The sequence below is a fragment of the Hirundo rustica genome, chromosome 4 (assembly GCF_015227805.2).
Source record: "Hirundo rustica isolate bHirRus1 chromosome 4, bHirRus1.pri.v3, whole genome shotgun sequence".
NCBI lineage: Eukaryota > Metazoa > Chordata > Aves > Passeriformes > Hirundinidae > Hirundo > Hirundo rustica.
In genome coordinates, this window is record NC_053453.1 from 57,122,304 (window position 1) to 57,146,081 (window position 23,778).

At 39.5% G+C, this 23,778-nt stretch overlaps 1 protein-coding gene across 3 annotated transcripts; it reads right to left on the reverse strand.

Moving 5' to 3' along the window:
- Positions 1-4,261: 4,261 nt before the first annotated feature.
- On the reverse strand, positions 4,262-23,620 carry HCFC2 (host cell factor C2). 3 transcript variants are annotated; one of them, XM_040062239.2, is made up of 16 exons: positions 23,448-23,620; positions 21,461-21,609; positions 20,913-21,073; positions 19,656-19,864; positions 19,069-19,153; positions 17,920-18,023; positions 17,140-17,328; positions 15,827-16,012; positions 15,301-15,404; positions 14,148-14,304; positions 12,921-13,121; positions 11,666-11,736; positions 10,301-10,438; positions 8,808-8,993; positions 8,082-8,367; positions 4,262-7,175 (listed from the first exon to the last, which is right to left on the reverse strand). In XM_040062239.2, exons 1-16 carry the CDS (start codon positions 23,611-23,613, stop codon positions 7,150-7,152), a joined length of 2,418 nt encoding a protein of 805 aa, XP_039918173.1. In that variant the 5' UTR covers positions 23,614-23,620; the 3' UTR covers positions 4,262-7,149. The 3 variants fall into 3 exon arrangements, with proteins under 3 accessions (XP_039918173.1, XP_039918172.1, XP_058276297.1); XM_040062238.1 differs by lacking the exon at positions 4,262-7,175 and having other exon boundaries at positions 8,053-8,367; XM_058420314.1 differs by lacking the exon at positions 4,262-7,175 and having other exon boundaries at positions 8,232-8,367; positions 8,808-8,989; positions 23,448-23,613.
- Positions 23,621-23,778: the final 158 nt, after the last annotated feature.

Genomic DNA, 23,778 nt, shown 5'->3' on the forward strand with positions numbered 1-23,778 from the left:
ATGTTGTAGGCAGGGATAGGTGATTTCACTCTAACGTTTGGCAGGAGAGGAAGCATACGGGTGATTGTTCAGTGCAAACAAGGGGCAGAGCCAGGAGCTAGTGTTATCCCCAGCACCTAACTGTCGTGATAAGAGTCAGCAGCAGCTTTGCTTATAGCTATGATATTCCTCATTTTGTAGAGCTCTGAATGCGGTTAATGTTCCAGTTAAGTCACGGAGACCCGCTGCCTCGGTTATATTTACAGCAGTAAGACAACTTGCCTTTAAGTCACTGTAGTACCAAATGGTGCAGGCTTGACTTTTTGGGGGTTTGATTTGTACCAAATGGAAGAAAGGAAGTTTTTTACTGAAACTAGTAATGAATTTTCTTGTGTCTGTAGATGAAAAAAATCCTCCAAAGCTGGATGTAGAGTCTAAGACAAGTAATGCTATAAGGAAACTGTGTTTTCTATGGGGCCCAAGCAGTCATATAGGAAGACATTTGATAATGTTAACTCTAATGGTTACTCTTATTTTTCCCCTCTCAGACTGGTTTGGTGAAAAGTGCAGTGGTGGGAGGATGCCTTTTGGATGTGGTACGCTGTTAGGCATGTCCTTAGTTGAAAATACCAACCAATTTTTCCTCTGAAAATCAGATATGCTGTTCTGACAAAATAATTCACACTTTGACTCTTTGAAAGGCTGAATAATACATTTAAGCAACCAAATATTGATCTTTTTATCTATTGATTTGTGAAATTGGCATGGTAATGGAGTGCAATGTCGCCTCTGACCCTCAGGATGTAAAAGTTTAATGGGAAGCTCCCTGGAAACTGCCAGTTCAGCTTGCAGTGACATCCAAGGCCACATGCTCTTGGAAGGGAGGACAGTTTGCTGCTATGCACAATAGTCTCCAAATTGGTGCCAGCTGCACTGAGTTTATTAAATCCAAGTCCCCAAGGATGGCTGTGGAGGCAGGGCCAGAGGTGATGCAGTGCACAGCAACTCCGAGGGAGTCAGCTACTCTGCTTTAAGAAATCTTCCAGGCAAATTTCCAGCCTCATTTCCTGGAATATTTTACTGTAGCACACCAGGACAGAGGACACATTTGTCAGAGCAATGGCACCTGATTTGCTTATGTGTGAAAGAAAACGATGGAGGGTTTAAATCTCCTGGGAAGAGGAGCGGCCTTTGGACTGCTAATTTAATGTGTGTGTGCCTGATACTTACCCAGCCTGTACACCGACGTGAACAGCAAATAAAACCACCTCCAACAGCACAACCAAGACTCAATTCATGTGCAAGGGCCGTGTCACTCGAAATACAGCTGCAACTAAAACATTTGCAACAGCACATTAGGAGCAGTATATACTCTTTCTACTTTCTGCACCCTGTGGGAAGACAATCCACCACAGCAGAGCTCATGTCCCAACACTGTCAAGAGTAGCATGACACAGATAAAGGATGCTGGCATGCACAGGTTTGATTCTGCACTGTCCAACTCCTCCTTGGCCCCAGCCAGGAAATCCAAACCCAGCAGACACCTGAGCTCCCTGCGCAGTGTAACATCCTGGGAAAAACAACCTGATGAACAGGCAGATGCCAGGAGCCAGCTGACAGGAAAAGCTCAGCGCTGAAGGAGAAGGGAAAGGATCTGAAATCTCACCTCCAGCCAGCTGGAGAGCATTTCTGCCTCAAGGAAACAGGCTCCAGCACTGTGGGATGAGAACATGGAGACTGCGGAGCCTGGGGAGGGCTGCAGCAGAGGACGAGTCTGCTCTCACTCTATCCAAAACCGCAAGCAGCAGCCACATTTTACAAGCCAAGCAGCTGAAACTCATCCAGAATGTTTCTGGAGTAGATGCAGTGGGATCAAGTTCTGTACGCACAAGAAGAAATATTGACAAAAGCTGGCCATTTTGTGTTGTCTGGCTTGACAGCTCTCATGTTGCTTCAGATGGCTGTAATGTAAGTAGCTGCAACCTCAAGCTGTTTAAATTGATTTTTCAGGTTTTCTTTTTCAAGACAGTAATTTCAAAGAGTTGCTCCCAGACTCCAAACACTTTTGGAGCAGGCAGCATTTAAAATCAACATATAAAGCCTCTTCCCTTCTCAGGCAAAATACAGTGAAGAAATAATGACAAAACTACTAAAAAGAAAACTTTGGGATATTTGTTAATACTGCTCAAAGTTACAAGATAACTGCTTGTACCTAAATAACTTTTTCTTAAAAGAGAATTACCAGCACTGCATGCAAGAGTGTGATGGTTACCTAAAAGGCAGTTAAGAATCCCTGGTAATAAACACTTAAATGAGTGAATGGAAACAAACAAACAAAAAAAGAGGATGCAAACAAAACCAACATTTTGGGCCTTCTAAAAGGTTTGGAACCTTCTAAAATGGCATATACCCAGTGTGCCTCTTCTAAGAATTGCTTTGAAATAACTGTATATTGATAACTTCCATGTGTGGATAGCAGTGTTTTATAATTTCAACAGATACAGAAATAACTCTCTGGACACTAGGACACACTGAAATGCTTCGTCTCTTTTTCTCTTTGAAGATACCACATGCAAGCTTAAGTTTTCATTTTAAGGAGCTGCTGTACCAACTTAGCAATTACATCAGATATTAAAAGCAGATGCTTATAAGAGGCAAGAATCCCCTCCAAAAAACCCATGACAGCAAAATATGCTCAGCCCCAGTTTGGGAGATGTTTTTGTTGCTCCTGTCAGGACTGTAAGCCCAACAAGTATTATTAAGTTCTTCAGGCTTTTGAAGGATGTAGGGAACAGACCAAGTTGAAATTCATCACATTTATAGAGGCCAGATTTTACCACCTAGCATGAGGCACGTAAGGAGAGGATAAGACAAAGGGGCCTGGTAGCTCACACATCTCTTGGGCCTTCCTGCCATCCTAACACCTGTTCCGGGGGCTGCAGGTGCTAGACACTCTGGCTGAGCCCACCACCATTCATTCATGCTGGATTCAGCTGGGTGCCCACACTACCCCCACCCACCCCACATCACGGGGATTCCCTCTCTGGGGGAAGTGCTGGAGGTGCCGTATCCTAAAGATTCTGTGGATCAAGAGCATTTAGTTTAAGCTCATCGTCCTAATACTTTAAGCAGACTACTTGAAATTCTAATAAAAGGGATCTCCAGACCAGTGGCAAACACCTCAAAATGAAGATTTCACTGCCATTAACAGAAGGAGGAACACATTGCCCAGACAATGCCAGCAGGCAGTGTTCTACCCCTGTCCTGGCAATCTGGAAATGCTTCACTGCCAGAACTGGAAGCCACAGAACAAAAGCCCTGATGTTTAGCTCACTAGAAATATAAAAATACCCTAGGGACCAGCTAATGCTATAAAGAGAAAATAAATAAATCGGAGTTGTTTTTAAGATAAATTCATACAGTGGATTCAAATTTGCCTTCAAGACAAAATAACTTCTACCCTTAAAATCTTATTAACAAAAAGAAAACAGCACAAGAGGATTTTTCACTGATGTTTTAAGTTTTCCCATTTGTTTTCGGTTTTCCCATTTGTTTTTCACTAATGCAAGAATCACAAATAACAAGACAACAACCATTATTACAATAGCTAGGAATACAAGGAATCAGTCTGGAGCAGACAGCTTTCAGCAGTTTCTCAAGTGAAGTCTCTTGAGTAGAGACCTTTCAGTTCACTTGCTCCTCTCTGCTCCCCTGCTTCTTGCAACATGTACTGCTTATTCCCACAAGAGATCCCCCTTGTCAGCTGCCATAAAAGATGGAGTCATTTTGAGCAGAGCTGGACATGGACACAATTCAAATCCTTAGTAGGAGCCTTCTGAGCACACTAAATACTCACACATCTTTTTAACAAACTGGAACAAAGCAATACCAAACTTCCTTGTCACTCACTGTCAACAGCAGCAACATGATGCCTGTATAGACAGGGGAAATAATGTCAAAATTTCAGTTCAGAGGCCACAGCCTGCAAGGCACAAAGGCATGGAAGGAGGCAGAGTAATGGTGAGTGCACAGCAACTGCAGAAGGTGGGGCAGGGATACTGGAGAACCCCAACTAAGGAAAAAGCTCATGAGGTAACCAAGAATTAACTTAGGAGACAATATTTATCAAAGAGTAATAGTATTATGACAGTGCTTATCATTAAACGCTCTTCCCCACTTTGACAAATTTACTCTCTGCATCAGAAATTCCAAGTTTGTACACATCCACCCCTGAAAAAACAGACACACTTCAGTATTTACAATGCGTTTGATAGGACAACCACTTTATTACAAAGAACAAACAATGCATCAAAATAAGACTAATCAACTTGTATTGTACAAAATGTCAGTTTCCTTGTAGAGGTCATTAAGTAACAGGCTGTAAGACTAAGTTCACGTCAAATTCGCTATCCTGAAATAATCAGATAACAACAGTAATACTTATTATATCTTCAGAGTTTATGGCATGATCATGTGCTCTACTCCAAGCTACATTCAAAAGATATTGCTATAATTACTTTGAAAACACAAAGTGTAGGTTATTGTTCACTTCATTTCCACTTTCACAAGAACATTCTGAAGATGAAGCTGTAGCAGTGTGCCACAACTGGCACGACTGTCCTATGTTTACACAGTCACAACCTCCCTAAGGAGTTCAGTAAACCTAGACATTTCTACAATATGGATACTGCAATCTGATAGATTTCAGCTTCTGTTACATGTCCTTTAGCAGTATCTGAAATAGATGGATAACATGGAGTCTCAAAGAGCTGGTGTCAACAGTCTTCTAAACTTTAAAATCGAACAATCAATATTTGTCTGATATCTAGTTGATAGGCAAACAGGTGGGATTTAGACATTATAAATACAGTTCTAAAAACAGACCACAAAGTGTATTTTACAGTGTGTACCACAATTTCATTTTAAAGTAAAACTGTGAGCAGCTGAAGGGTTGCATGTGATCACTATTCAACATTACCCAACTTGGACGAAAAAGAGAAAGTGACATCTTAAGTCAGCTGAAGAAAGCACACTCCCAAGGAAATTAGACTTCCATTGAAAACGCCACAGTTTTACCCTTTGGTAGTTGTGACATACCCACTGAAAAAAGAAATTGTGCAAAGCATGTGAAACCAAGTGCAAAAAAACTCCACCCAGACACACCCGACAGGTTTTATTCTTAAATAACAACTCTACAATCACAGCTATCAACCAACAAAATCAAAGCCACAAGTGTTTTCTCTAAAGGCTTCTTTCACAGTACTAATAAGAAAAACCAAGTTCTATTCTTCTAGTTGACAGTTCATGTGTATGGTACTTTAGTTATCAGACAGTATTGGTAGTGAGATGCTACCTGACAAAATGGACCATTAAAACACAAATATCTTAAAGCCAGTTAACTTCAGGAAAAGTCCTATACATTCATACTATAAACACTGTTTAAAGTGAAACTGGGATATCTGTCATTGTCATAAACACATGATTCTTCTCTGGAGTCAAACCACGTGTGTTACTCCTGTGCCACAATTAACACGATTAGAGCCATTTATGGTCCCCAGCACTTTCTAGATGCTATTGGAGCATGTGATGCATTGCAATAATTAAGGCTGTACCAGCACTTCGTTATAACCCCAGTTCTCAGGGCAGCCAACACTTGGCTATCAAATCTGCTCTGGGATACTTGATCTGCTAAATCTCTACTGTTTTAGTGATACTTCTCCCACCAAACCAGGCACATCATTGATTTTAGTTTATATATTTACAAATGTTCTTAAGACAAATTGAACTGGAAGAGGCAAGAAATTCTACCTTGATGTATAATCTTTTGGCATTTGGGGCAAAATTAAAGTGCAAAGTATAAACTTCACTGCACAGTAAATAATTTAGATTTTATTTTAAAATAAATCCTATTTAAGTGCCTCAATCTATTCACCTAGTGACCTTGTCCAACTCAGCCATTTTCCTCTACACTTTGGTAAACATAGTTGTATATATAGATATATAAATAGCATTTAAAATGTTTACCTTTATTTCACTACCGTGAACAATTTTTTTCTTTTCACATAGGAATGGATCAACCTATTCCTAGAAGTAATGCTCGTTGATTTTATCAGCTAGCTAGTTAATGTAAATGATGCATAGTAAAAGGGAGATACTGAACTTGATTGGTAGAATATATTGGTAAAGCAAACAAGCACTTAAGAAGATTAACTGGAATAAATATGTTGAAAGTTGCCATATAATATGTGCAAAATTGCTTACCATGTATTCTAAACTTTGGTTAAAATTTTCAGATTGAAGTTTTACAGAAACATTATGGAAGCAACACAAGTGATTACTAACATAGGAATGAGGTAAGTTATTAGTAGTGCAAAAAGCAAGCATATGCTAAAAGCAAAGCATATGGATTAAAAAAAAAAAAAAAAAGAATGGATCTCATGGAAGTTTTAATACAAGACCAGAAAGGTCTCTTGTAAACATTGGTATTTACAAGTTTAAAATTTGTACAACTACAAAAGGATAATTTTAAGTAATAGTAGTGCATTTACAATGAATTTGTGTTTTTTGTAATAAGAGCAATGGATAAGTTCATCTTTTTCCTTTTAAATTTTCAGGGGATATCTTTCAAGATTAAGATATTTGTTACAAATAGTAGAAAAAATCATTTCTTTACAAAAAAAGTATATATTAAAATATTTATACATTTTAAGTTACTATATAATAACTGGAATTTTTTGCCTTGTACTCAGGCACCACAATGAAGAATGTGGTATAGGGAACCAAAACCAAACAGAATTTGCTCATATCCCAAATCTTAGGAATTATCTATGCAAGATCTGTAGCAATCTTGGGGACTCTACCTCAAATATTACTACTTGTGCCAATTCTTTTATTAAATTTTAATTTGAAACTCTGTGTTCTTTACAATTTAATTTATCACTACCAGAAAGAGCTGCTGGATAGAGTGTGATCCTCCACCCCACCATCTCTGATATTTTCTCTATAAGATACTCATACCTGAGCTCTATAATGTTGATGCATCAAACGTAAAAAAGGTTATATATTTTTAAGATAAAAACAATGCAAAAATAAAATATTTGTAGCATTTACAAATAGTACAAGAGTTACATTAAACACTACATTCGAAACTTGAGATTTTTGAAGTCGTTTCTACTTTGAGCCTGATGTTTTCATATCTGCAAAAAGAAGGAGACATCGTTAAATGTTTCATAATTTCACACGGTGTACACAGTCAAACATTTTCAAACAAACATTGTTTCAGAGTTCTAGGATATAGATCACGGTCAAAACCCCTGCCAATTAAAGGGTTAAAACAGCATTGAAATACTGAACATCATAGAAGACAACTTCTTCATTGTTACTGTCCATCTTAGAAAAGCACATATTAGAAACCAAGCAGTGGGGCACCGAACAGGTGGGTCCCAGCCCACCAGCTGAGGTCAGCTACCCTCAGAGCAGAGCTCCCTGCTGCCTGAGGGGCTGGGCACTCTGCCCTTCCTACTTTTCCTCTGTGCCCACAGCACCTCTTGCTGAGCAAAGCCAGATCCCAGCAAAGCTAAGCCAGAAACAGGAAGGAGCGGGAAGAGAAGCAGGCAAAACTTGAGACCCCAGATTGGCTTACTTATAAGGCATGCCAGAACTGACCAGGTTAATACTGATATTAATTTTCAGTGGATCCATTCCCATCCCCAAATCATCATGAACCTGTACAAATTCAAGCCCAGGGACAAGATGACAAAACCTCTTCTGGTGTAACACAGATTTTAAAGTGTATATGCATCACAAAAATGCACCTTACATCACCCAATGGAACTTTCTTTCCATTTAGGAGGATGAAAAGACTGAAAAAAATCCTGATTATACTGTATGTCATGCACAGGATGCACATAACTGGATTACTTCTTATTAGACTGAAAAACTTCTGAGCTGAAGTGAATTCTAGGGAAGTCAGAAGCAACAACTAGAATTGCATAAAACTCCCGTAAGGAGAAAAAACAACATTTCAAGAAGTCACACGCTGGCTCTGGAAGAAACGCACAGCCCCTGCTCCACTCAAATGCTGTGTGTGACAATGACTTTACCTTGGAGCCACCGAACCTGCGTGGCTGGGCCATAGCCCCTCTCGTTCTTGGCCGAAATCCTGAACACTATGGCAGGCCGGGAGGTGTAATCCACGTGGGCATTGGAGAGCTGGGCAGCAGTCACTATGCAGGAGGTTTTAAGACCACAGTATATCCTCATAAATACAAGCTGACTTGGATTTTCCTGTAATTGCGTGGAACGGATGGCTAAGTAGGCAGAATATTCTAAAATATTTCCAGAGGGTGAAGCAGGAGGCTCCCAAGAAAGATGAATACAGTCTACACTCTGAAGAAAGAGAGAAAAATATGATAGTATGTAGCTAACTATAAACATATAAACAATATTAAAAAAAAATAATTCTGAAGATTAACTGAAAATTCTAACCTATCACCACTTCGCTCTTGAGATAAGGATGTCTTTTGACTTTTTTTTAAGAAGTGTGGTAAATCCCTAAAGATTGAATGATGTAAGACTAGAAAACCATGGGGAAGCTATCAGATGATTGAATGTGTATCTGCTAACATGATCATTAACTCCTAAAATAATTCTTTTTAACAAATTTCTTAAAGAATATTATATTGAGCAGAGTTAACCAAGTAATATTAGACACTATTTTATATGAAAATTTTAACTTGAAAATAAAATCAACTATAACCAAGAATTCTGAGAATACACCGGTGACCAGAATTTTACACATCAGAACCAGAATTACCTATTTTTCTCACCTTGGTGATTTTGACTGTTGAAGGAGCTCCAGGAAAACCTGGAATGCATGTCTTGAATTCGCTGATTTTACTGAAAGGTCCAACACCACAGCCATTAATTGCAGCAACTCTGAACCTGTACACTGTGCCTGGAAACAGATCCTGTTTCTTAAGTAATCTGTAGTCTGGTACATTTGCACCTTCTGTCTGAAAATAAAGCAACATTTGTGTTAATTTTTAAAATATTAAGAAGACAATTAGCCTAAAAAAATATAAAGTGTTAAGCTGAGATTAATTAAGTTTAATTGAAACTGAAAATCTATTTAATACTGTTGTACTTACATCAGAATTTATGCAAAGGTTCTGGCTGACACAGTATCTCACCTCAAAACAGCTGATCTAAGATGCAATGCGAGATTAAATCTCTAGACCAAAGGATATCCCGTTTTTTCAGTCATTTAAATTAAGCTGCACCTTGTGGTTATTTTTACTCAGGAAAGTTAAAACAAAGTAGCATTTAAAACTATGTAAGTTATGATTTAGTTAACATAATCTTCTGTCCGAAAAAATATTTTTATTTCAAAAGCAGTTATTCCTAACGTTAGGAGCTGCAGTTCAATGGGTAGGTAATCAAAATGTTTTTAAGAAAAAGCACTGTAAGTTAGTAACAAATAGCTTTCTGAAACATTATGTGCTACCATATTTCCATGGTTAAAATATGCATTGATGCATCACTGGTCCTTACAGTGGAACTGTTTTCCGACTGAATAATGTGAAAGAACCACAATCAATGTAAACACTGTAAAATGTACTGTGCTTTTTAAAAGCAAGACAGAATATTTATAGTGAAGTGCTTTCGAAGAAAGGTTTCTGTTGTTTTGTTCCTGTCTCAAGAAGACATAATTTTTATTTCTAGTTAACTAAGACATCACTAATTTACACTTTTACCATCAAAACTGTTACACTTTTGCAAGTTTCACAATCGTAGTTTTCCTGTATAAACTTATACGTACCAAACTTTAAATTAGAAAGATCTAATACAAAAGCTACTACAGTTCCAGATCTAGTCTTTTTAAACAGCCTAGCCCATGTCTTATTAGTATCTTTAACAAATTTTATGCAAAGATTCTGGGAACAGAGAAGAAACTGAAACATTTCAATGCTGGACTGAAATAACATTAAGAAATCGTGGGGTTTTCAGTTTTTAAGAATTTTACTGGCCTGAAAGTTTAGTAAGGTTAAAGGTGTTTCCTAAGGCCAACAAATAAGAAAAGAATTAGCAATAGCAAAGTAAGATATTTTGCATTATCACGCATTAACAACAACAAAAAATTAATCTCGTTTAGGAAATAGTAAAAAGAGGTGAGTAAAATACATGAGGAACTACTGGTCGTAAAATACAAAACACCAGATTCTGCTGCAGTACCAGAAAGTCCCATATTTTGTTGTGAACTATATAAGCAACAGATTCTGAAACAGGTACTTGCAAGTTACATCAGAGAAGCAGCAGCTACCTTGCTATTGATGTTCAGTGTTTCCTCTGGCAGCAAGTAGAACTGGCTCACCACAGCACTGTTGTTCTTAAAAATTCCCACATCATACCACCGGCGGTCCCTGGTTTTCACCGGTGCCGGCGGCCTCTGGGGAGCTCTCTAGTGTTTGAAGAACACGAGATGTAGATTACCCACACTTCAATGCCATGGAAAAAGGTGTCAAGGCTCTAGTATATGTAAGAGACAACCCCCTTTTATACCAGTGTTACTTTTTTATGCCTCAAATGAATATGCACGTATTATTAAAATACTGTGCAAAACCAACTGGTTCTTATACATTTACTCAGACGCAGTTTGTCATTTAAAAACTAACAGCTGGCATGTCGCCTCTGATATTCTGAGCAGGGAGGGGAAGAAGCTTAAAGCTGTAGAACTAGGTGTCTGTAGCAGCATGTAGTTGTGAGTTAATTTCTCTCAGAGGTCAAGAAGTTTCCCCAGGTGGTCCAACATCAGCAGCTCCCCCTGAGGCTCAGCTGTACCTCAGCCCCACACGTGCTCCTGGCCAGGCGCTGCGGAACCGGTCTGCAGCTGAGAACAGCCCTCTGCTGTGGCGTGGGGCCATGGGGATGGAGGGCCTACAAACGGCCCCTGACTGAGCCAGAAACACAAACGGGCTTTCTTGCTGGGCTCCAGGCACCAGGGAGGGAACTTGCACAGTCAGGTGCCCGGCACAGACAGGCCATGATCCTGCTAGCATGGAAATGGGGCAGGAGCTGCAGCTGCTCTTGGCAAAAGCACCCCAACCCTTTATTAGCAGCTGCTTCTCCCCGTCCTTAGTTCCTCACTTTTGGCGGCAACAGTGGCACCTTGGGTTTGTGTATTAAGTTGTAAGCAGGTGAAATAGGAAGCATTTACTTTTTCAGGCAGTATTTACAGCTTGCATAGTCAGTCCCCATCTCCTCTAGGGAAAAACATCAAGATATCAGTTAAGTTACGTTTCAAATCTATAGAATCAGCAGCTTACACTAGTCTGATCTAATACATACTTAATTTTAAATTCAGTTGTGCATACAGAAAAGCTTTTTTACTTTTGCACATCATGCAGAAGAGACCATTCCACTGTGCCAGTTGATAAAAAAGATTCAACAGCTGAAACATGTACTTGGATCTCCTCCCAACTACACAACTGCTACTTAGACTCACATCTAACCCACACAATGCAATTAGTTTTATAACAGAAATGTTTACCCCTGTATTATTCACTCCAAGCTCAAAATAAACAGTGCTTTTCTTTCAAAAATATAATTGAAGGAAAACAGAAGAGCCGTTACAATTAATCAACAGAACAATAGGTAAGGCAATTTGATAATACTTTTTCAGACTTACAGAAGAGAGTGAATCATTTGTCTGTCCAGTACTGACCCTTGCTGAAGGCATGACATAAGCAGTTTCAGCAGCTAAAAACAAAACGTTAAATTTTAAAAACTTAAGCAATAGAAAAAATTTAATACAAAAGCCACAGAATATGAAAGTTGACCTCAATAGCCAAGTATTTGTTGCACAAGAACATCTCAGACTTCTTTTGCGTGCAGTTCTATTTATAACACAAACTAATTTTGGCTTCTGTCATAGTCACAGAACAATTCTGAGAGTCTGGCATTGGAGGCTGCTACAGATAATACAAACAGAAGGCAGGACTCAGAAAATCCTAAAAAGTGACAGCATTATGAAATCAATATAAAATATTTGTGAACAAATTATCTAAATACCAGATTGAGGCACATACTGGGGACATTGTATGAATAGTCTAAATGTGAATTCCTAATTTGATTGTTTTATTTCTAACATCAATACAGTCTGAGTCCTGAACATAAGTAGGTAAACTGTAAACAATCCTAACAAATGAGAACAGAGCATTCATTAAATTTAAAATGGAATCTTAAAAGGAAAAAAAAAAAGATTAAGCACATGAGTAACACATGGGAGTATTAGTATTCTATGCTTGTGTTCCTGGGTTTTGCTTTTAAAATACAATAGTGCTTGGTAAAAATCACACTATACACACAACATCTATATGAGAACACAGTTCTTTAGCTAACACTCAAAACAATAACAAGCACAGCCTGTTGATATTTGTCAAAAACGAAACTTGAAAAACTACCCATTTATGTTCTGCATTGCTGCTTATTTTGGGTATTTCCAGCAGACTGTGAAGAGGCCAGCACATTAGACCAGAAGTGAGCTGGCCACATTTATTACAGTGGTCAGTTGCTTAATATCAAAATCATCTAAGGTTACTATTTTAGTCCTTCACTGACTAAATAGACAATCACTGAATGAGAGCAAATGTGCAACAAGCACCAAAACAGGCTCCCACTGATAGTCAGAAAATGGGCCTCTGCATAAGGTTTTTCACCTACAGGAAACGTGGTGATTTACAAATGCATAGAAGGAATATCCTGATTTGAAAAGATGTATAAATCCTAACAGAGATCATCCAGGCTGCACAAGGTCTTCAATGCCCAAAGCCTTATCTACATCCCAGGTACTACTCAAGATGGGAATCCCACCACACTAGAAGAACTCTGATGGCCTTAGAAATACATGGCTCAAAATACAGTATGTGAAACACATTTCAAACCTTCAGATTTTGAATTGAATGTTGTTAGTGAAGTTTCATCTTTAACAACTGCCCCATTTGTACTTGATGATTCAGTTTTAACAGCCTGCTGGGTTACCATAGTTTGTGCGCTGGAGACAGTACAGGATACAGAAGCATCAGGATTTACACTTTGTTTGTCCAAGTCATGTAATTCACCTACATTTGCTGATGTCTGAGCACCTTAAAAAAAAAAAAAAAAAAAAAAAAAAATTATTAACCAGAACTCAATATTGAAAACACAAGAAATCTCAACTTGGTCTAACGGATTTAGTTTCATATAAAGCCTGAGTTTAGCTCAGAATTAGGTTAGAACACATCTGATTACATTGATTGCTAATGCTTACTTTAGGTTTATAACTGAACAGAAGTCTGTCTCCACAGTCATAAACAGATGTATGTAAACAGTTATTTTAAGCTTGCTGGTTTTTATGTATTTGGTCACAAAAAATTAATTGGGGGAAAAAAAAAAACCCTACTAAAATAAAGCATCCACACAAATCAGTATCACAGATTTGTAACAATCAATTTAAGATTAACACCTGTATAAGTCTGCTTCTCACTTAGCAGTGAGAACCAAAATTTCCACATCTAATTAAATTACACTGTGAAGAAAAAAAAAATCCAACCAGTTATAAAAGACTTTGAAATCAAATATAAACAGATCAGATGATTAAGCCTGGATTCATTACACTGAACTTAAGGCACTCCAGTGAAATGCACAAATAAGAGCCTTGTCATCTTTTATTTCCTCTACAGTCAGAGATGAATGTGTTTGTCTCTACATTGCCTGAAATTTAACACCAGCCAATACCTTTTCAGACAGACACTAACAGACTGCTAACTGCTAACAAACAGACACAGTGTTAGCTTGGAGTTATTATCACCATAATGTCATAAAATATCATCTGTCCCTTTTTACTTGATGTAAAAAATGGCTATTTATATTTAAATAGACGGATTTGCCATCATAATAATTAATATATTGAGAATTTCATGTACCTTGCAACACTTCAAACAAATTAAGATTTCAATTTTCTCTGCATCTTCTAAAAATATGTTCAGTAATAACTAACACAAGTTGGGTTTTTGAAACTATAAAGGACTCTTAAAGAATTTTAAATTATAAGACAGAAACAATCTTATTTTATGCTTTTGAGATTAATTTTAACTCTCACTTTTAATTTTTTTTTTCTATTGTGATCTTACTTGAAGTACAAACAGGCAAAACAGAAGGGGCATTTGATTCTTTGAATCCTGTAGCATCTGTATGGTTTTTCATAGTCTCCTGTGTAACCTTGTTTTCTGGTGCTGCAGCTTTTTCTTTTCCTTCTGCTTTTGAACTGGATGAAAGGGCTACTTGGACCTAATCAAAACAACACATTTGTTAAATTGCAAAGTTCAGAAATTTCAATAGCAACACTGCATAAAAATGTTTGCTCATAAATAACAATATAAACTCCTCCAACAATTCCCCCTAGTGTTTTAAATTAGACCAAGAAATCAATCTCTCAGTCCTTACCTCGGTCATTAGAAAACAAAGACTCAAATACTGAGTTGACTTGGAAGAGTCACACTAAATTTTATCATTACATGGCATTTCATTGATGTGTATATTTAGTCTACCGGGGGGGACTTTGGGGGATGGGAAAAATCACAATTTACAGAGGCTTTCAACCTCTGCTCTCCTGACATGTGCTTGAGATACTTCTGCTCCTAGTGAAATTCATGGTAGTTCTACATATGGTTTCTCCAGCAATACATTATGGATCCCATACAGGTCTAAGACTTTACATAACTAAGAAAAAATCCAAAGTTCTAAAAATGGGATCCTTTAGCCAGAGTTTGTCCTCACTATTTCTGTTAAATTGACGAAACAGAGGAACATGTACAGCTGCACACCAGACAGATAACTGGATTTAACCTGCTGTAGGAACTCAGAACTAAGCAGACTAGCATAAAACTAAACTAGACTAACAAAGAAGGAATTTGCCTTATTCTTTTTGCTTCCCACATTAATGTCACCACCACTTTAACAATGAATAGCATTCCTACTCATGTAGGAATTCCTCCTTCCCAGCTGGCATTGTGGAAGACAATAGTTGCAATTCCCTTCTGCGTTAACAAGAGGACTTGAAAGATTGTCTCTCAATCATAAAAGCAAAAAGTATGTAAGAAAGCAGACAACTAACTTCAGCAGGTGTCTGTCTTTTTGTTTTATTTGGGTTGGGGTTTTTTGTTTGTTTTTTTTTCCTAAGGCCTAAAAGGTATGCAGGGAGTTTTAAAACTGAGAAAGTATTCTGGCAGTTCACTACCCTCCCACACTGTTTTGACACTGAAGCATTTTTCAGTTTACACTTACATTATTAGGAATGAGATTATTTGTTTGGCTGGGATGATCCACCTTCATTTCTGGATAAGGGACAGTAGGCAATGGTTGTGGACTCTGATGGAGAGAACAGCCACCTTGCAGGTAAACAAAAGCAAATTCCCATCAGTCATGCAAAACTTAATATTAAGATGGTTTGAACCTGTTTCAGTAAGGAAGAGGGGAGGCTAAAGTTGCCTGAAGGAAAACTTTGTTGTAAGTCTGAAATGAAACTGTGGCCCAACAGTCAGATAAAGTCCCTTCCTCACTGTTTCCTTTCTCAACTTGTGTCCAGCATTCCACAAGCATCTTCATAATTCAGACAGCTGGCCAAAACCAACAGAAATAAGTGAATGGGGAGTTTTCCATAATTATGATGCAGGCATTTGGAGACTAACCAAAGAAACAGGGTCTCTCTCTCACAGAATGGTTCTTTAAAAAAGAAGCCCATATTTATTACTTATGCAACCCTCCAGTCTGCCTGTGCACAAACATTAGTGTAATGTGATCTGACTGCTACCTTGTGAACTCAGCAGTGAAGTCTCAGGAGTGCCAGTACCAGGAATTCCAGCCACCGGTGGCACTGGTGAGTCAGCATGCAATTGAAGAAGATATCCTTCAACTGTAGGTACTTCATCCCACTTCAATTGAAAAGAGTTGGTTGTAGCTCTGATCAGCTGTACCTGTGATGGTGCTAGAGGTCTCTCTACAAGAAACCAATAAAGCACAGAGGGCACATTAGAAATTTCCCTCTCTTACCAGTTTATTAAATAGCTGCATATTGCAAATAAAATCAGTCACTCCTTTTTCATTAAAGTACAATATATACCAGATTCAACAAGAAACCACAGTCAAAGGTGTCAAGTCAGAGAATTAAAAAGTGTCTTTTCAAAGTGTTCAATGCTCCAGTTTTGATGCTTTTGTTTTTAATGGTTCTTCTGCTGACAGTAGGCCTTTGGGTTGTAGATACATCATTGTAGGGATTACAGAGACAGGAGATCCTTGTGCTTTCCTGAAATGCTGCAGGCAGCTCTTTGGCTCCTAAAGCTTTACATATTCCTTTAATTCAAAAATTATTCCTCTTTCTTTCTGCTTGCTCTGTGTAGCTGAAGCAAGTTTTCACTCTAACTTCTTCTGCACAGGCTGAAGCTTGGACATGACTAATGCCAATGGCTTGCTCCTCTCATGTGCCTCTATGCCTGACCAGGCTGCAATCTTAAGCACATCCCTCCCCTGCTACTCTTTTTCATTTTCTGAGGGAAAAATGAAACAGGAAAAAAACAGTTCTAATTCCCTCTCTCCCAACACCATCTCAGTGTCCTGCTATCAATACAGCTACTAATGAGTGATTAGTCTCCAGAATTCCCTTCATCCCCAGGAACAATTTGGTCTTTTCTTAGATTGAATAGTATTTTTTGCAGTCTAAGAGATGAGGAAGCAGCAGCAGTAGCAATGGTCCCAAAAGAAGAAAGGATTTGGTGAAAAAAGTAAGTAGTAGTGGAACATTACTAAAAAGATTACTAAAAAGAGAGGCCAGGAACCCTGAGTTTAGGCAGAACAGCCTTTTGGATCTTGTATCAAATGACTACGGCATGCAGTGCAGAATTTAGCCAAAGTTTTTCAGAGGCATTAAATAAGCCTTCCTAATCTTTCATTTTAAGTAATAACTTTTAAACAACCAGCAGTGAAGCACAATTTAAAAATAATTTTTAAAACATAAATAGTCTTCGAGTTTGCTACAGCTTTAATGTTCTGATCATCAATCACACAAGCTTTCCATATATTAATAAAACACAGAACATAGTACAAGTTTCTTATTTATTTCTGACTCACCAGTATCAAGGTACCAAAGATCTTTGCAGCAAACTTGATTGTTCCAAGCTTTTCTGTAGCCATCTCTACCACTCCAGATATACAGACGAGTGCCAACTGCTACAGCGCAGTGTCCTGCTCTCGGCCCTGGGAACAAGTTACCTTTGTCCTCCTGGCAATCTGAGATCAGACCTATCCATTCTGTGGTATCTGGTAAATGAAACTCAAGGCATTTAGTTTCTAGGTGTTTTCCAAAACAAGAAATAAAGATGTTAACACACTTAACTGCTCAGAAAAAAAAAAAAAAGAAAATAAATCACCTCTGTTTTTATAGACAACTGCATTTAAAATGAAAATATTATAAAGAGAAGGTCACTTTCCAATTAGTGTGCAAGATGAAATCAATTCATACAGGCTGAATTTTCTGACCTCTGGTAATCTCTCTCAGGCAAATAGATCAGAAGTTGACAATTCAGGGATAGTATTATCATGCTTAGAAAAACCTCATTTTAGAATATGCCCTGCATTCCTCTATAAATTAAGAAGGAGTATTTACATTATTTAGTATTAAAGTTGCATTAACAAAGATTTGAAGAAGCAAACCCGCTGAATCTTCAAAGAAAAATAGTAATTAAAATATTACTTTTCAAGGAACATACAAAAAACTGGCAACTTCTTTAGTCAGCCAGGATTACAACTATGCATCCTAAACTTTTCTCAAGGTCTTCAAAATAGTTACTCTACTCTGTTAAGAAAATATAAATTCAAAATACCCACTCCCAGAAAGGCAGAAACACTTACCCAAATTAAGGTAAGCAAATGAACCAGTGCATTTCCATTCACCATCAGGAGCAGAAATTTCACCTCCTGCTGACTGTGGAACCCATCCACCAAAAACATACATTCTGAAATACAGGAAAAGAGGGAAGAGGGGAAAAAGAAAAGAAACACCAATTAACATCTAGATCTGCTGCATGTGCTCTCTCAAACTAGGACAAAAAAAGAAAACTTCCAGTGTGTTACAGTTTTGCTTCACAGCAAATTTTATTTGTATCTACAGTCTTTATGAAGTACTGTTGCAGATATCTACCTTCTGAAATTTTTGAGTAAATTGACAGAAAAACCCAAACACACACACACACAAAAAAAAAATCCCAGAAACTCCTCAAACAACTTCCTAGAAACAGAAGCTAATACTGTAACATTTAGCAAACCATCAAACTGCTAATGCTCTCCAAAAATCCCACATATACAACAGAATTTCTACAATTCCTTACTGCAGACTCCTCAGTAAGTCATGCTAAAATGACTAGCATCTAACTCAGATATAGAAATTTCAAAATATAATGCAGGCTACAAACTACTAATATTTTAAGTAATTAATAAAAAGCAAAGCTGTTGGATCAGAAGATATAAAGCTTTCATACTTCTTTACCCCCTTGCCTCTTTCTCCTCATGCCAGCTGGTAAATTGACACAAAATGGACTGAAAGCCACATTTAAAAATCCATTTTATCAATGCTACCTGCCAAAACAAACCATACTGGCAAGAAGCAGAGTACTGAGGGACAGACTACAGAAAAAGTGGGGAATAGTTTTGCCTGGAACAAGTTTTACTCTTTGAGCAGTTTCTTTGCATAGCTACCTCATCTGTGTCACACACTCAGAGGCGCTGAAGCTCACTCCTGATGAGCTCAGGCCCAGCTGAGGCTGCCCCAGAATGCACAAAGGTGCTCCAAGAAGCCCAGAAAGCTGCTGGTGAGTTGGACAGATTGTCCTGCTGGATGGAAACACTGACAGTTCACTACCCTTGAGTTACCAGTGGCACTGAAATAGCAGAAAACTACTCTACAGGGCTGATGTTTATACTGAGCAGTAGTGGGTGGATAAGCATCATCATTCTCCTACTAGGTGTACCTTTCTAGAGCTGAGCTTTTAACAACAGACATACTTGTTTCCTATTACATTGGCCGTATGGAGACTGCGAGGAAGTGGTACTGTCCCTTTGGTTTCTGGTCTTGACCAGGTCATGGTTTCTAAAAGAAAGAGAATAAAATCCTCAAAAAAAAAAATCATTTCATTGCTGCATATTTCGCTGTGTATTTTGGATTTTAGGAGGCAACATACCTCTAATATTCAGCAAAGCTAAATTTCACCTTTTTAAGATGGCTATTTTAAGAAAGAGGGTACAATAACAAGCACTTGGAACTTCTTTTTAAAAAAATCACAGGAAATGCTGACAAACATTTTTTCTAAGTGTTCATCAAAAACATAAATTATGGTTTCATTGTGGTTATTCAACTTTGTTTCTTTAGAGTGCTTTAGACACTACAATATCCATCTCACAGTGCATCCATAATCAGTGAGGATAATATGTGCAAACAATACTGTATCTATTTAATTCCAAATATCACAAAAGGTTGACACCATGGGGTCAGCCTCAATAATATCTACACCAAAGCATGCCATTAATCATTCTATACCATAATTTTTCCCCTCAGCCAGTAAGCACTGACTTCTGCTGGCAAGCCAACTCACCTATGTCAAGTTCCCAAAGATCATTAAGCCGACAGCCACACATGCCTCCAAAAATATACATCTTTGGGTTTCCCACATCTTTTCTGCAGTACACTATGGCTGTGTGAGATTCTCGGGGAGATGGCAAGATTCCTTTGGTCACAGGAATACTCCAGCCGACCACGCCAGACCCGTGTTGCAGCTCCAGTTCATAGAAATCATTTAAATATCTAGGGTATTATTGTCAAAGTATGAAAAACTCACTTATAAGCATGATGACAAGTGCGCTTTTAAACCCTGACCACTTCCAAGTATTACAGACTTCTGTCTTGGGAGGGTGTAGAGTTTTAAACTCTCAAAACATTTGATGCACTGTGGGCAGTACCAAATCTGGATTTAAAATGGATTTAAAACAAAGAAAATTAACAGTTATAACTTGTTGCCGCTGAGAAAACAGGCTCTCTTATTTGCTACATTGTATTACAGGAAAGAAACATGAAAACAACATTTCTTGCAAAAAGTGCTACATATGGACACACAATAAACTGCAAAGCTGTGGGAAACACTAGGACAAGAGGTATCACAGAGAAATTTCTGCAACTCTTAAGGCAACAAAGGTGAGAAGAAGCTCTTTGTTTTCTTGTGTCTTTAGGCTGGCCAATGCACAATTAGCCGTTTGTTGCTGAATCTATCAGCAAGTTATTTTTAGATAATGGTCTTTGAATCTTGGCATTCACACCAGATACCTCTTGTTTACTGAGCTTGAAATTGCCAGTTTATAGCTCAGTGGATATAAGTGCTCTGAACTGCAGGTGAATGTGGATATAAAACTTCAGCATTATAGCACAGTTTGCTGACAATAATGGCAACTTCAGCTGTTATTGTAAAAAATTTCCAGATGAATTCATAACTGTTTTTCACAGCAATACAGAAGAAACATCCATCATGAATTCCCTGATGACTCATGAGACTCTGCTGATGGAGGTAATTCTAACACGCAAGGAATTCTTAAAAACATCACCCGAAATACCAGGAGAAATATCAAAGCCTACTCAGGTTTCCCTACAAAAGTGTCAGAGCTGTCACTCAGTGTTCCATATTGTGGGATTAGCAGAAGGAATATTTAACCTTCTTTGCACGTAACCCCTTCACTGCACAAATAATCCAACTTTGAGTACTTGGTGTGCAGGACAGCCTGCCTAAAATGTTCCTTTTCAAAGCTGTCAAATCTAGTAACTGCTTTTTAAAGCCATTAAATTCAAATACAAATCAGCATACCTGGGAACATTATTATTTGAATCTTCACTTTCATTTGCCAGGCCACCAAATAAATAGCACTTGTTACCATACAAGGAAAAGCTGTGGCCAAGCCGAGGACAGGGCGGTGATCCATTTGAAGGAGCTTGAGGTTTCACTTTCTTCCAGAGCCATCGACTTGCCTTGAAGACAAGAAAAATTTATTCAGAAATAATTTCATTTATAGTCAGTCAGAACAAATAGAATTCAGGTAATATTAACATCTGTATATTTTCTGAATTATTTTTAAGGGAATGCTGGTCTTTTCTTAGGACATTCGTTAAAAGGGATGTGTAAGAGCTAACCTTAATGAAATATTAAATATATTATACCTTATTTAGATTAGATGGAAGTCTCTATCTCAGAGTAATTTAGAATAAACTTTAGATTCTTAAGATGGAGAAAACCTTTCTGCAGAAGAGCAAAGATCATCTAACTTTCATCTGCAGTTGGCAAAATAAAATGTGTTTCTTCATAAACAGATATATAAAGTAGTCCTGAAAATCAAAACATATTCATACATTTCCTACCTGCAATTCATATAAATCATTGCTATATCTTCCATATTCAACCATTCCTCCAAAAACTAGTATTCTGGTACCATCACAAACAAATCCATGTGCTGCACAGCCTGGAGGAATATCTCCCCTTACAGCAGGAAGGAACCATTGATTCGTAACTATAATAGGAAGTAAGAAAACCAAAAACCAGGAAAAAAAATTAGAAAAATATTTCGAACACTGAAACATGTATTTTTAAACACCTCTGCTTTCTAAAGAATTACTTTTTATCTGCAGGCAACTGTGAATGGGCTATTTGCTTCACACTAAGTTTCAAATAAATTAATTTTTTTTTAATAAAAAGAAAACCAAACACTTCTATCAAACCGAAGCTACTCAGTATATGAATGAGCTCGTGAGGTCACTGTAACTAAGTCAGTCATGAAGGGTCATCCAGCAATTTAACAGACTTGCCAAGAATAGAGGCTAATGAGGAACACAAGTGCAGTTCCACACAAAAGAGATAACCACGCTAACTCAAAGGGAACTAGCCCTAGAAACAGAATTATTAGAGCTACAGCAACATGGCACTGTGCCTGGACTTAATAGCCCTATTCAAAAACTAATTACACTGTTCTGGGACCCATTTTAATATCCAGAGTGCTGCACTTATACGTGGGAGAGGAGAGGCACTGAGTCAGGAAAGAGCAACTGTGACTGTCTGATCCAGTTGCAGCATATTGATGCCCCAACAGTTCAAGACTTTAGGAATTACAGGAGACAATGTCTTTTTTTTTTTCCCTACGCTTTTTTATGAGCACGAAAAGAAGTAGGAAATTAGAAGTTTCCAGTGAGCGTTCCTGCAGGGGATTAAGATGTTCTCACTGTGTGCCAGCTCCTTGAAAATAATCACATGCATAGCAAGGGCCATGGATGACATCCCACGCTCGGGCAGCTCAGGTCATAACCCCGCATCTTAAACCCCAGAATAAAAAAGGTCAGTTTGGGCCAAGCACTCATCCAGAAACTGGAACAACTGAGTCATGATCCTTTTTGTCAGTGCTGCAAAGGGGAAACACCTTAAGCAGAAAGTCTGAGAAGAAAAAAAACCAAGTCATGATAAGAGTCACTCAAAAGGCATCTGTCAGAACCTCTGTTTTGACGGCATAACTATGTTAAGTTTTCTTTGGATTATTTGTCAGCACAGAAAGGTTAAGAGATATTTCTTTCCTTCACCCCTCAGAAATGTGATTTAAGCATAGTAGATCTTTAAGCTATCAGAGAAAAATCAGCCTGGAAAATCCTCAAGCAGCCGACACCGGCTGACTGAAAAGCACAGATCAGTCATTGAGCTCTCCCGTCTCGGCCCAAGCCCTGAAATTGTACGCAAGTTTTCCAGTCTCATCCAGCACACCGCACAGTAACTATTTAGGCGTCTAATCTTTCACAAACAAAATCGGTCTTGGGCAGCTTCCTGTTTGGAAAGGCTCCCGATGCCAACGTGTTGGCTTTTCCAAACGAGATTCCCATTCCAGCGCGTTCGGCTCTCGTGAGCTGCCGCCACCAGAGGGAAGGAGGGGGATCCGGACACTCGGAGGGACTAATCCCGCCGCCGCCATTCAGCCGCGACCCGCCGGCGGAGAGAGGCTCCGCACCCTGCGCGACAGCCGGGGAAAGCACAACGGCCACGGACGCACCGGGAGAATCTCCCGGTCGCCTTTCCCCAGGAAGGACCACCAACGCCGCAGCATCAGCCAGGGCGCAGCGCTAGCCCAGGGAAGACCCCCGGCCCAGGCGTATTTCCCGCCCCGCCATTTCGGCTGCGGGCAGCTCCCAGCCCGCCCGCCGCCCCCTCGGCCGAGCCTCCCCCGCGGGCAGTGCCGGGGGAGGGCGGGCGGCTCGGCGGGCATCCGGCGCCGTGCGGAGCCCGGTGCCACCGGCGGTCGCAGACGGGACAGCCCCGCCGCTGTCCCCCCCCCGCTCCGCCCGCCCCGCGGCGCGGCCCCGCCCCGCGCACCCGTGTTGTAGACGTGCAGCTCGTCGGCGATGCCCTCGTTGCCGCCGCCGAAGATGATGAGCAGCTCTCGGATGGCGACCGCGCGGTGCCCGTGGCGGGAGCGCGGCACCGGCCCCGTGAAGGAGGACACCCGCCTCCAGCTCAGCCCGGCGGCGGCCGCCGCCATCTCAGCGCCGCTCCCACAACGCACCGCGCGGCCGGGGCAGCCCGCCGGGGAAGGGGGAGCGCTGACGTGAGGGCGGCGGGTCCGCGGCCCGCCCGTGTCCCGCCCCGCGGCCGCCTCTGCCGCAGCCCCGGCTCGGCGCGGCCCCCTGCGCTCCTGCGGCGCCCC